Raw genomic sequence first — 15,035 nt, forward strand, 5'->3', positions numbered from 1 at the left:
CGCCAAATCAAACACTTGTAACAGCTGCAGCGGGACCCAAAATACTTGGCAATTAATTCCAGATTTCTTCTGGTTCAGATGTACCATTGGGGATTATATTTGTTTATATTTGAACTTTCAGGGTTAACTGACACAGGAAAAGGAAGGCAAAGTCAGCATCAGAGTAGACGTTTCTTTTTTTGACAGTGTCATTTAGAAGTTAAGGGGAAATTTGCTACTGTCTTTTCTTTCTCTCCCTTTTTACATATCCCTACATGACTGCTAGACAGAATTTGTCACAATCGCCCATGGGATGCAGAGGCGTTCCTTTTGGAAGTTATTCATGACAGTGTTGACTCATTGGGGGATAATCAGTTTTCACAGGAACTTAACATGTTTTGTTCTATCCTGAGTGGTAATAGTAGGCTCCTGTCAGAGAGAATCAGTAGCTCATGGTAAATATCCCGGCCTCCTTCCCAGTAGTGAGGCAGATGGAATCAAGCTGACTATCCACAGAGTTTACTTTATAATGTCACATATTCAATTAATCAAAGACTTTAAAGTCCTACAACTATGACTTAGGGACCGAGGTAAACAGTTAAACTTAGTCTCTAAGATAAGGAGAGGGGGCTCCTAACCAATGACCTACAAGACTGGTCAATGGGAAAAAACCTTATTTAATTCTTAGGACACAACACATGCAAGTTCGCATCTTACTTGAAACATTTTCTATGGAAAATCATTCTATTAGGAAACCCTGTGAGGCACCATCTACCCTTATGAATTATATATATAATTCTTTTTCATGGAATTGGATTAGAAGCCAGATTGAGTGAAGTGTACTCAGTGAATATCACTTACATTCACACCCACGTATTTTGATATTTTAATATTTCATTCCCTTTCTTAATTTTTGCATGACCTCTTTGAGTCTTCATTTCTGGCACATGGCCATTCAATCATTACTAAATTTAGATGTTTTTTTTACATTTTTTATTTAAAAGTCTAGCTTGTTAAAGCTACAACTTTAACTATTAAATGGAAATTAAAATGTCGACCTCACATTTCTAGTAGCCTGTATATTTTTACAAGGGTCCAATTTGTAATCATATTACTTGAAGGAGCAGAAAAACTTCTGGTTAAAGAGACAGTTTTGTAAATCCAAATATGGTAGCGATGAATGAAATTAGGTAGTTGTGTTCCAACTATTATTTCAAGTATTAATCTGGACATTATTGTACTGATATTTGTCTTTGAATCAAGCATAAAACCATTGTATAAATGACCATTCGACAGCATCGTTAATGCTAATTCAGTTTCAAACATTTTGGAGCATCTTTTACTTAAGCCAAGGTGCTGAGTCCCTGTCAGTTCCCTGTGGAATTTTGCCCATCTTGATCATCTCCATTGTCCTTATATAGTAGGCAACATGACAAGCTGCTGTGATTCACACATTCAGGCTACTGCTTCCTCCTGACCTCCTCTCCTGTGGTGATCTTTACCTATAGTGACTGCATTGGCAGGTTTCCCAACAAAAGAAAAGCTGAACTCTACACTCATGTCACAACACCTGGGCTGGAGTGTCTAAATCTAGCAAGGTGACTTTCCCAGTCCTCCTTGATTTTCAACATGGACTCTGTGTTGCACAGGCTTATGATGCAGCGAGAAGTACAGAGCCAGACACTAATACCCAAGATGAGGCAACTGGACATAATTAGACAGAAGAATAACATGGAAGAATAGTCAACTCTTATATGCAGAGTCAAACCAGGGTCTCTGTATAGTAATACATCCTGGTGTCTTCTTGGATTTCTTGGTTAAATTATCTCTCTTCACTTGATTAGATAACCTTCTATGATTTATTTCCAGTCAAATACCTTGCATTTAACTTTCTTCTCTGTATTGCAAATGGCCTAAAGTGACACTTAAAGGCCAAAGATAAAAGAACAAAGATAAAATGGACTTGATTCCTTTTTTGTAAACTAAAAAAAAAAAAAAAAAACCCAAAACTTTTATTAACCTCATTTTAAATGCTTTCTTATTTTATTTTAATTTTGCCTAAGTATTATGAATATATTATATAATTTTTTTTACTAAAGATAATCATACCTAAGATTTATTTTTTTGGTCTGGATCATCAGAGTCTTGTCTCTCAAATATCTTGACCTTAACTCACTCATCTGCTCAAAGTCCTTATTTTTCCTGTTACATGAGATATCAGTTCAATCTAAGCTAAGCATGCATTGAATTTTATTTCTATTTTATTTTTATTGGATTTCCTTCTTTCTCTTTTATTATGTATTTACTACATTTTTTAGATTTGTAAATTACATGTACAATCTATATGGTTATAAAAATATTTTGAAGCTTTGGCTTTTGAGTATTTAGTATCTTCTTGAGTCTCATTCCAAAATGGGATGTTTCATTTATTCCAAACACATACTGTCAAGTTATTACTGCACTCAAAACACAAGCTGATAGATATTATTCAGGACTCAATCAAAATTGCCTACTTTTTTTATAAGAAGTAAATATATTTGATTAGGGATAACTTCTATTAACTGAAACAGGGTCTCATGGAGTGTCCAAAGCTTCCTTTTGCTATATATAGTGGCTTTAAATACAGGGTAAAGTTTGTATTATTAAAAAAGAAAACAAACATCCTCCCCCATACTCCTTATTCTCCAGGTTGAAAGACTCTTACATTGAAAATTAACGCATATGACAAACTAAAGCAAAGTTGGGGATGATGGAACAGTGGAAATGGTAGGACTAGGCAGGCCGATAGCTAAGGACCATGAGTTTCATGCTAGCCTGTGCTACATAGTGAGACTCTGTCTGCAAGAGAGAAAGAATGGAGAGAGAGAGAGAGAGAGAGAGAGAGAGAGAGAGAGAGAGAGAGAGAGAGAGAGAGAGAAGGAAGAAAGAAAGAGGAAGAGTGGGAGAGGGAAAAGAAAAGGAAGGAAGGTAGGAAGAAAGAAAGAAAGAAAGAAAGAAAGAAAGAAAGAAAGAAAGAAAGAAAGAAAGAAAGAAAGAAAGAAAGAAAGAAAGAGGGGAGTAGGAGTAGGAAGGAGTGAGAATGGGAGGGAAAGAGAGTGGAGCCAGGGAGGGAGGGAGAGAGAGGGGGTGTTAAATTGTAGGCTGTGGGATGGCATGGATTAGATTACCAGTTTTAAAGGGTTCCTCTTATGTGCCTCATGTGTTAACTGGAGCTCTTCTGTCATTCTGATAATCCATTCTAACTTGAAATCAAATGAACATTGAAATGTGAAATGCTGACAGTAGGGGTAGGTAGCCACCTAATGCCAATACAAGCAGACTCCTGCAAAAGCAATGCACCTCAGTATAGACTGTACCCATAGGCAGTTACAACTTGCCTTCTGCTTGCTAGACTATGCACAGTGAACACTGACTCAATTGCAAGAACATTTCAAAATGTTGCTTCAAACCATCCAAGTGCTTTGGGCGGAGGCAGGAATGTGTTTACAGCTATTTTACAACCCCAAAGGAGAACAGCAGAAAGTTTTCAAGTTGATGTAAGTTTACATTCTAAGTTTATATTTTTTAACTTGTCAAACTTTTATTATAGACTTGTAATAATAAATATTTCACCTGTTGCACACATGCTCATTAAAAACAACCATTTTATTGATGTAGAGCCAGCTTCTAATATACTAAGGGGAACAATAGGATTTTATTCAGATTAATGAAATCCATAATTTCCCAGCACTCAAAAGGTTTGTGTTATAGTAGTTAATTATAAAATGTGCTAAGTGAATTTCTCCAAGAAGGAGTGCAATGTGTTCCGTACGTTCAAGCCAGGCAACTTTAAAGAGTAGGACCAATGCCTCAGCCAGACTTAGGAAGTGGTTGAGACACAGCAGGGGGCTGCCTGTGCTTTGCTGTGGTTAGAGGCCTGTCTGGCTGTCCAGATTACTATGTGACTCTGCCCTGTAGATGATTAGATTAAATAAACCTATGTTTGGAAAAACTTCAGAGGTCCCCCTCCCTGCCAAAAAAGAAAACTTGGTAGACCTAAGGGAGTCCACGAATTCGGATGTTCATACTGGCGAGGCACTTAAGATATAAAATGAGAAGGGATCTTGGATTGAACTTGTTCTTTGTCTTTAGACCTGTCATTTTAATCAACACAAACTAGCCATATTTCCTGTCAAACTGGAACCAGTACCACACCATGTCTTTTTTGGACTGGGGATGAAAGGCAGTCATAGGTATGGGTTACATGTCCCATAGCACTGTGAGATTTACTGTTTATTATGACTTTAAAACTAAATTTAATCCAAATCCATGATTCTCTAGGATAGAACTATTGATTTTTTTTTTTTTTTTTTTTTTTTTTTTTGCCACACAGGTTGACACCAGCTAGTTAGACATGACTTTAAAAAGAAGATTCAAGTTGTAATATGTGGTTTGTTTCCTTTTTTAAGTTAGAAAATTGTTCTTTCTCTCTCAAGTCTAGGTATTCAGTGCTATTAAAATTTATTGCAAATGCTAACAGCTAAAGAGTGCTTGCAACAAAAAAAGACATAAGTTCAGTCCCCATAATCCACATTCAGACAAAATAAAAATTCCAAAGCAGACATAGTTGTGCATACCTGCAATCTCAGTGTTGGTGGAGTAGTCATTCCTGGCACTTAGTAGTCAGTTCACCTAGTAAACTTAGAATATCCCAGGCCAGTGGCAGTCCAAACATGAAAAACATAAAGGTAGATTGTAGATTGGATTGTGCCGAAGAAACAGCTGAAGTTCTTCTCCAATTCTTCACAGGCACATGCATACATACATTTGTATATACATATGCCCACTTAACACACAAACACGCACTTGGGCACAACAGGAAGTAAATATTCTCATGAAGAACCCAAAAGATTCCATGATTTGTTGAAGGTCCATAACTAAATTATTCCGAGGGTCACATTCCAATGCAACCTATCCGATTCCAGAGTCCAAGAATTTAATAGTACCATATACTTGGGCTTTAGAGACTGATATGAAACTGATCTAAAAGACAGGTCATCATAATGTGAAAGAGTTCATTTTTTTTTCCTCTTCCATAATTCCATACTCAATATCACATTAAACATTTTTGCTTAATTTTTTTAAAGAAACATTACCACACATTATCACATCTACATGAAGGTTTGTGTTAAGAAGAGTGTGTCCCATCCAATTATTGGCAGTCATGAGTCTTCCTTTTGGTGGTTCTAGATTCTGATCCCCAGTGAGCCGTTGACTCACTTTTCAACCCCTGGCTAGACCTTCTTGCACCTCCATAATCCCAGCTGGAAAATTAGGTAAACTAAAACCATGACCTCATTGAGAAACAGATGCCTCTTCTGGGCTGTGCTTTCCCGAGTAAACATATTACAGTGTTTCTTGGGACATTTTTGTAGGATGTGGTGCTGTGTCCCCTTGACCATTGGGTAGTTTGGGATCAGGAGACAAGAACTAGAAATTCTGTTTAATTTGCAGACCAAAGTTTAGCAAAACATTCAATTTCCTTCCTGAGGCTAATAATGCTGCCCAGTAATACCTGAGTGGCATGAGAAGCTAACCCTGCACAGAATGTGTCTTGGCTGGGGAAGTGGCAGCTCTGTGGCTGTGATTCTTTCTTGCACGATGCCCTAAGTTTATCACCAGCGTTGTATAAAGCAAGAATGAGAGATACACACTTCTGAGCCAGCATTCAAGTGGCAGGAATATCAGAAGCTCAAGGTCACTCTTAGCAATTATCATTACCATGATTGAAGACAGCCTAAGATAAATAGAACACATCTTTGAACCCATCTTTTCCTGGGTGCATATTTTTCTAACACTAGATTTACAGGACTAAAAAGGTGAGAGCATCTTTAAATCTGTATTTGGAATATCAAAGGTGAAAACCATTTAACAATTTGATACACATTTGCAGCCACTGCACATGACATAAACTAAAGCAAGACACTTTTCTTCAGACCCTCAAAGTGAATTTGATGGTTGCCATACATACTATATTTTAAGCCATAAATTAAAACTACGCCCTCTCAGTGAAGTGGAAATCCCTTTTGGCAATCATAAAAATGCCTTTGGAAAGTGCTATTTATATCAGTTTGGAAGGAAAGATTCTGGTTCCATTAAACATGGGTGAATATCTCAGACAGAATTGTGAATAAAAGCACATATTGTTACATTTAAACATGGAGCTGACTAAATATCCTGTTACAAAGATTTCACTGGACACCATTCCCTCTTTCTCTTCTCATGACATAATTTGAAATCCCAATATGAAGCTTCCAAACATGCTCCACTATATTGTCTGTTAAAGCTTCTACCATGGAGAAGTCCAGGGACTGGAGAGTGAATTTTCAATTAGTGCTGGATAGATTACATAATTCTGAGGAATCTTAATAAATACGTTTTCTGTGCATTGTGATAGCGTTTTTTTCAAAGATCTCTCAAAAACGAGAGAGGCCCTTGCCATTCTTGTTTCCCCCATCATTGGGAATGCCCCTCACAAGCGCTGATGGGTAGTCATGCTACTGATCAATCCCATGGTGAGTTGCAGTGGGGAGGCTTTTCAGAGAAATCTTGTTTGCCGAGTCAGTTCTGTAAATGCTGTTGAAGTCAGCAACCAAATAAATGGCATAAATGTGTGGAGAACTGGAAGGTCACCGAACCGTAGTCACTTCATTTCAAGCACAAGAGCAGTCAGCTGTACAGTAAATAATTTTGTTATGAGGTGTCACTGATTTAAAAACTTGGCCCAAAGTAGCTGGAACGTGGTGTGAAAGATTTCATCTCTGTTGGGCTGTGCCATTCTGCACTGACTGGACTCCTGGTCATGTGGCTAACATTCCTGTATTTCCTGTCTAAAAATCTCGGGGGAAAGCGACCAGTCCATTCTACTGTCTTATACAGCATATTGGGGTTGTTGTATGATTCTGAAAGCTTTCTTGAAATAGCTAGCTACCTGAAGGTTTTTAAGCTTTTGGATTTGTAGAAGAAAGCCAGTGTACCTCCTAGATTATAGAAAAATTGGTAACACAAAACAAGAAGCAATTTGCTCAGATTATAAAGATCTGAGGATACTGACACTCTGAGAATTGGTACCTGAACACATGTGGGTACAGTGGTCTAGCAGCACGTATGGAAAGGTTGTCATGTGCACACGCGTGCTGGCCATGTGTCTTAGAACATTTAGAATCATTACTTATCTTCCTGGAATCCAGTTCTCCACTTTTCTCTAGTACTTCCTAACAACTCTGCTGAATTTTCTTTATTCACAATACAGTAGAGATGAGCATATTCTCAAGATGGCTTCTTTGTGAGACTAGTAACTATCTGTATTTCACTAAATAACTATAATAAACAGAAAAAGAAAGAGGGCTGGTATTTTATTCAGCAAGAAATCCACTCCATGTTACTTCTGTTTTTTTTTTCTTTTGGGTCATCTCCAAGAACAATTTATATGCTTGAAAAAGAAAACAGAAGTCACCAACATTAAAAAAAAATCTACTGTTTGCACCTTGCATAGCATTGAGTCAGATACAAAAGTTTTAGTAGTAGATGCTGGAAATGCACTGTGACTTGTTGGGGATTGTAGTTGATCAGAGAAGGCAGAATCTTAACAATAAAAATAATTTGTGGTGAGACTGATATAATCCCACAGAATCCTCGAAAATTCATGGTTCTAAATAAGGTTTTACGTGTCAGTGAGCATATGTGAACCAGATGGACTTTGGGATTATCTAGTTCTTCATTTATTTTTCTAATTTTTGTCCAAATGTTCAGCCAAATCAACTACTTTATAGCAGCCCACCGCTTTCCCATGCAGGGGATCACTGTGAAGATATAGACTGCTGAACTCACCTTTGATTAAGTGCAAAATGGCTAAAGAACTTGTCGGTGGAAATAGAAGCTCAGAATATTCTGTAATTAGAAATCTCCTTATTCCTGCTGTTGTTTGCACTCTCTCTTCTTTCCTCTAGGACATCTACTTGGCCTCTCTCATGACGATTCCAAATTCTGTGAAGAGAACTTTGGTTCTACAGAAGACAAGCGTTTGATGTCTTCAATCCTTACCAGCATTGATGCATCCAAACCCTGGTCCAAGTGCACTTCAGCCACCATCACAGAGTTCCTGGATGATGGCCATGGTATGTAGATTTTTGGACAACGTAGGCTCAGGAAAACAGATTCAGATTCTTAGGAGATTTGCACCATGTCTTGGGATGACCTCATGATGCTCTGCTCACCCTCTGAGACAATGGTTATAGGAGAGTGTCAGAAAAGAAGCGAGCAAATTGATTCTCTCTTGGCATGAAATGCCAGCATTCTTGGTGGCATTTCAGCTATGGTATTTTTGCTGTTGACTTAAAAAGTTCAAAAGGGAAACAGTGCGGGAGACCACACAGAATGTCTAGTAGTGGGAGCCCTGAGAGTCTGGCTTTTATTTCCTCTTACACCACTAAGTTCCTGTGAGAACATTGGCAGACATTTTGTTTTGCATAGTACTAATGTGACTCTCAGAATTATTTGCTGCATACCTATTGTAGGGCTTTGGTTAAGGTGTAGGATGGGATTCTACTGAATACTTTTTACAGCAACATAAAACTAGGAAAGGTATCTCTCTAGAGATTCACTGACTAGAAAAAATCGATTTCATCCTAAGAGCAGATTGTCCTGAAAATGGAATAAAATGACAGAACAAAAATAGCCAACCCATGGTGGGAAAATACTTACAGAATTTCAAAGGAAAATTGCTGGCTTTATCCTATTCAGACAGTTCAAGAGCATAGCATACTTTATTAAACTCCATAAGAATAGGATTAGTGCTGTAAGTCATATGAAAATACAGAGGAAGTCACAATTTCTAGAAATAATAAATCCTACTCCCTAAGTAGTCTTCAAAAAAAGCTGTTGCAAATTTCCTCTCGTCCTTTACTGTTTTAACATTATAGAAATACAGCAAGCTGGACATTAATGGCTGGAAGGAATCTGTAAAAGCATATACTTCCATGTCCTCATCGTTCAGAGAAGAGGCCATGCTGTCTCCTTTCTGCTCTCCTATGATGGGTCTCTTCCCGATACAGATGTCTTAAGTTTTAGATTTTGGAGATGATAATTTGCATAAAATGATCTAATGAGTCATTGCTCCAAGTAGGGACAAGGCAATCAGTGATAGCCAAATTTTGCAAAGTTGTGGTCTATAAAAACCTAATTTCTTAGTGTGTAGGCATTTTGAACTTCAACTGAACAGCACCAAAACAATCAACAAATTAAATTAATTTCAAACACACTAAGAAATTAAATTAAATTAATTAAAAGGTGTTCTTTTATACCATGTAGCCAAAATATGTTTGTTATTTCAATTGTGGTTCCCTATATTACTGTTGAACTGGTAAAGCTCTTGTAAATACTAAAATTTGTATTTCATAATCCTAAAAGCAATATAGTTCAATCTTGTTTGGAAGTCCTCCCAATATCAGCAGCATGATAATACACACCTGTAAACCTGGCATTCTTCAGGCTGAAGACAGGATTGTGAAGTCCACAACAGCCTTGGATACACAGCAAAGCTATGCAACAAAAATTGACAGATAGAGATAGATAGATAGATAGATAGATAGATAGATAGATAGATAGATAGATAGATAGATAGATAGATAGATACATAGATAGATAGATAGATAGAGGTAGATAAAGACATGTAAATAAATATTGTAGCAATAAAAATATATCTCATAGGAGAAAAGACACTACTTTATCTTAAATACTTAGAAACATTACAAACATGCACAGTCTTTTCCCTTAGACTAAATGAAAATGGCAATTCTCTTTAGTTTGGTTATAGACAAATACTGGGGTGGCTGATCCCTTACATTTTCTTCTCAATGCTGAACACATAGACATATCACTTTACTAACGATCTACTTCTTATAGTACCCTTACTGCTTTCATTTTTAAGGACTAGCAAGAATATTTTATTTTAAAATTATATATTACACATTCCAAAAGGCTTAGCTCAATGCTGAATCTCTAAGTGAATGGATCAAGTTGCTAAGGCAGCAAATTATTATAGCAAAAGTAGGTCAGCTTTTCACCCTGTGTATGCACTAGCTCAGCTACACTGCTTTGTGGGATTATGTTGCTTTGGCTGTGATCTGAGAATGGTGCCTTTATTTCATGTTTGTGGACCAAGATCTTACTTTCAAGACAACAACTATGCTTTCCACATTGTTTCAGCTTTTAACCGTGTTTTTATATTTTAAAGGTGCTGTACTCTGATTAGCTTTTAATTTTCATCAAACTCCCCTAATTTCGCACCTGTTTTTGTTCAAAGGGGTTTCTGATAAAGAACAGCTAAGAACACAGACATAGAGAAATAAATTATGCATTGGAACTATTTGTCTGAAACTTCCAGATGTGGATCAAATAAATAAAGGAATTGCCAGAATTCTTTGAACACCAACAAAAACAAAACAAAACAAAACAAAAAAATATACAAACAAACCAAAAAACACCTTCATATCAAATCTAGATATTTTCATTTTTGAATATGTTGATTTATGTTAGGTGGTCTCTCATTTTAACTAAGAGAGAAAAAAATGTATGTTTTCAATCCCTTATAATGAGAAAGGTAACTTTAGCATAAGGCAAGGTGGTATGCAGAAGAACCAGGCCATGCATCCTGTTGAGAGATCACACGGAGATATTTGATCCCATATTGGCACTCTAGCTTTACTATTTAAATCGGAGTTCAAAACAGTTCATGACCTAGTAATTTTGATTTAAAAATACCTACAAATCAGTTAAAGTGAGAGAATAGTAGTACCATATTTTTTCTTATTCTTTTTCTGCTTTCTTTCTTTCTTTCTTTTTCTTTTTCTTTTCTTTCTTTCTTTTTTTTTTTTTTTTTTTTTTTTTTTGATGATGATGGTTGGGATGCCAACATTTAAATTATGAATGCAGAGAATTGAGAAAAAACCCCACTGATATAAAAACAAACACACAGGCACTTTTGTTTATAGGAAGCCAATGATGTGACCACTGGTAACAACTGAAATCATGCTCTAATTAGATGACTTAACAATGAAGAAGTAATAAATCAGGAAACTGTCCACCTAAACCCAAAATCCAAAGAAAAACAGAAACAACAACAAAACATACATACAAACAAACAAAACCAAGTAGGGGCTTGGTACCATCTTCCTAAATATCAACAAAGAGAGATCTACTCATCCAGCTAATATAATTCCTAGATAGACCTGTAGACATTGGCCAAATATATTGATATTTTCTTAGTTTTTTTTTAAATTGGATAGTTTATGTATTTACATTTCAAATTGTGTCCCCTTTCCCAGTTTCCCTCTGAAACTCCCCTATCCCATCTCTTCTCTTCCTGCTTCTATAAGGGTGCACCCCCTCCCACCCACCCACTCCCACCTCACCACCTTAGCATTTCCCTATACCGGAAAATGAGCCTTCATAGGAACAAGGACCTCCCCTCCTATTGATGCCAGACAATGTCATCTTCTACCACATATGCAGCTAGAGCCATGGATCCCTCCATGTGTGCTCTTTGGTTGGTGGTTTATTCCCTGGGAGCTCTGGGGGTTCTGGTTGATTGATATTGTTGTTCTTCCTATGGGGTTGCAAACCCCTTCAGCTCTTTCAGTCCTTCCTCTAACTCCTTTATTGGGGTCTCCATGCTCAGTCTAGTAGTTGGCTGTTAGCATTTGTCTTTTTATTTGTTAGGCTCTGGCAGAGTCTCTCAGGAAACAGCTATAACATGCTCCTATCAACAAGCACTTCTTGGCATCCTCAGTAGTGTCTGGGTTTGGAGTCTGTATATGGGATGGATACTGAGGTGGGGCAGTCTCTGGATGACCTTCAGTCTACTCCACACTTTGTCCCTGTATTTCCTTTTCTTCTGGGTTAAAAATCTGGAGAAGAGAAGGCGACCCCATCCTCAACCAGGGGCCTTGCCTAAGCTCTAGATATGGTCTCTACAGGTTCTTCCTCCCCTTTGTTGGGCATTTCAGCTAATCTCATCCCTGTTGAGTCCTGGGAGCTTCTTGCTTTCCTGGCATCTGGGACTTGCTGGTGGCTCCCACCAGATCCTCATTTCCCATTGCTACACACATCTGTTCAAATTTCTGACCCTCTGCATATCATCCCTTCACCTTCCATACCTGACCCTTCCCTCTTTTTCTCCTCCCCCTCCTTTCTTCCTCCAAGTTCCCTCCCACCCTCTACCTCCCATGAATATTTTGTCCCCCCTTGAAAGAAGTACTAAAGAATCCACAATTTGGTCCTCCTTTTTCTTGACCTTCATATGGTCTATGACTTGTATCTTAGGTATTCTGAAAATTTAAGCTAATATCCACTTATCAGTGAGTGCATACCATGTGTGTTCTCTTGTGACTGGGTTACCTCTCTCAGGATAATATTATCTAGTTCCATCCATTTGCCTTCAAATTTTGTGAAGTCATTGTTACATTAGCTGAGTAGTACTCCATTGTGCAAATGTACCAGTGATTTATAGAGGTAGAAGATGAATTTTCAGGAAATTTACTTAGGAAAGTTACATGGAGACACTCAGATAAAGGCAGAAAATCAAGCCATATTTAAGTAAATATTGTCATAAAAGCACATGAAATGGAAATGTGTTTGGTGTGATGTCATTTGTTCCTACTTACACCTCCAGAAGTGCTGAAGAAAAAAGAAAGTAGAGTCAAATTAAACTCAAAGCCTTTGATTTATTTTTCAAATTATTAGCCATAAGTATCTGGACATTTGTAGTATTCTACCACTGCCAGATTTGAATTCATTAGTACTGAGTGTTTCCTGATTTAGGTCCAAGGAGAAATGTGCAGTGATTCGGATATGGCTGGATAGCCAAAGTGCACACTCTTCAGTAACTGTATCTGGAGATTTGTGATTCAGAACAGGAGTAGCCATGCCTCATGGGACTCCCCCACCTCTGGCTCAGGGCTTTAGAGAAATGTTGCAGTGTTTGTACAAGTTAGCTGGCTGGGAAGGCAAGCCTCTGAAACAAGGGTAAGCACAGGCAGAGAAATTGTGCAAGGGCAGCAGGTTATTGAATTTCCTTTACTAAAGGCTTGCTAACCTTCAGTGAGGTCCAGTGAGATGATAGCTTTATTCACTGCATCTGGAACTTCTCTGCCAGATGATAAGAAGGACCAAGTAGGTACAACTCAAGAACAGCAGCAACTTGAACCAATAGAGGAAACATATGGAAATTATCTTATTGCTTATTTAAGAACTAAGGGTACGGCCACTCAGCAAGCACAGAACATACTAGTGAAAAAAATATATATTCTTTGTCAATTTCCAGCAGTAGGTGTGGACATAAAGCCAGATTTTAAGGTATTATTAAGAAATAAAAGTCCTTTAGAGCCATATCTTGATTTTTCCATAAGTATGCTTTTTGAAAATATGAGCAGGTGCCTCAGTCCTTCTTAGAAGCAAGAACAAAACTCTCAAGAGAGGAAATACAGGGACAAATAGAGGAGCAGGGATTGAAGAAAAGATCTACAGAGACTGCCTCACCTGGGGATCCACCCCATATGCAGCCACCAAACCCAAGCACTATTGCTGATGTCAAGAAGTGCTTATTGGCAGGAGCCAGATATGGATGCCTCCTCAGAGGCTCTGCCAGAGTCATACAGATAGATACAGTTGAGGATGCTTGCAGCTAACCATCAGACTGAACACAGGGATCCCAATGAATGAACTAGAGAAAGGACTGAAGGGGTAAAAGGATCTAAAACTTCATAGGAACAACAGCATTTTCAACAATCCACACCCTCCAGAGCTCACAGGAACAAAAACACCAACCAATGAGCACACATAGAGAGACCCATGACTCCAGTGGAGTATGTAGTACAGGGTAGATAACATTGTCTGGCATCAATGGCAGAAGAGGCCTTTGGTCCAGTGAAGGCTAGATTTCCCAGTTTAGGAGAATGCCAAGATGAGAGTTGGAGAGGGTGGTTGGGAGAGAGAGCATCTTCATGAAAGCAAGGGAAGGGGGATGGGAGCGAGGTTTGTGGAAGGAGATAATATTTGAAATGTAAATACAGAGAATATCCAGTTTAAAATATGAGCAAATAACACATACTCTAAGGCCATGATGAACTATAGTTTGAAATGTAACCTCACTTCTTTACTGGTTTATATAATGATGAGTATGTAATGATCCCTCTGACTGCAGACTCCTAGAATGACTTTAGTCAGCATCCTCTTTTCCTTTGGCAATGTTCTTGTTCTTTTATCACTAGACCCAAAATGGATTCTCAAAGAATGGGAAAATGTAAATCTCACTACTAATGATAGATACTCATCCAAAAGTCCCAAAGAAAGCCATAAATATTAAGCAAGAGACAAAATGGGAATGGCAAAAATTTTATGATGTTTAGATGCCTCTTAAAGATTATTTATGGGGTGTCTTCAAGCTATGGATACTTGGATCAATGCTCAGTCTTATTCATGAGCTTTGGAGGAGAGGAAAAGGAAGGAACAACTGTGGTGCTAAAAGTAGAATATGATAAAACCCTTAACAAATAGTCCTATAAGTAAAAAAAAAAAAAAGAAGAAGAACAGCCTGAGATACCTGAGCTTTTTAGGTTTTATTATCTAGAAGCAAGCTGTAACTTCTTTCATTTCCTGGTGAGTTGCAGAGACCTAGAAAAAAACAACCATTTTCTTTCATTCACCCATTTCAAATGACACTTGGGGTGTCAGTTGTTGGCTTTATTTCAGAATTTTAACTGTGTGTGCATGGGAAAATACGTATATCATGTGTATATGTGCCTGCTGACTTTTCCTTGTAAGCATCTGTCTTATATGCACCAAATGTGTCAATGGAAGAAAAGAAGGAGGAAGGGAAGAAGACTCAGTGTGGCAGTCTAGAATAGAACAAAGGCCAGGTAGAATTTCCATCTATAGAAGCATTTTAAATATGAAGTAACTAAAAGTTGGAATAGATCAAATAAAAAAATAGTCAACAGCTGGTTGGATTCCAACAAAGG

At 37.7% G+C, this 15,035-nt stretch overlaps 1 protein-coding gene across 1 annotated transcript in view; it reads left to right on the forward strand.

Annotated features, from left to right (window-relative positions):
* The window catches only part of ADAMTS5 (ADAM metallopeptidase with thrombospondin type 1 motif 5), a 40,259-nt gene that overhangs the window by 12,721 nt on the left and 12,503 nt on the right, over positions 1 to 15,035 (forward strand). Inside the window, exon 3 of the mRNA XM_080919442.1 lies at positions 7,968 to 8,135. Within this exon, the coding sequence (XP_080775568.1) occupies positions 7,968 to 8,135 (168 nt within the window). The remainder of the gene's footprint in view (positions 1 to 7,967; positions 8,136 to 15,035) is intronic.

Source organism: Micromys minutus, assembly GCF_963924665.1.
Source record: "Micromys minutus genome assembly, chromosome: 7".
NCBI lineage: Eukaryota > Metazoa > Chordata > Mammalia > Rodentia > Muridae > Micromys > Micromys minutus.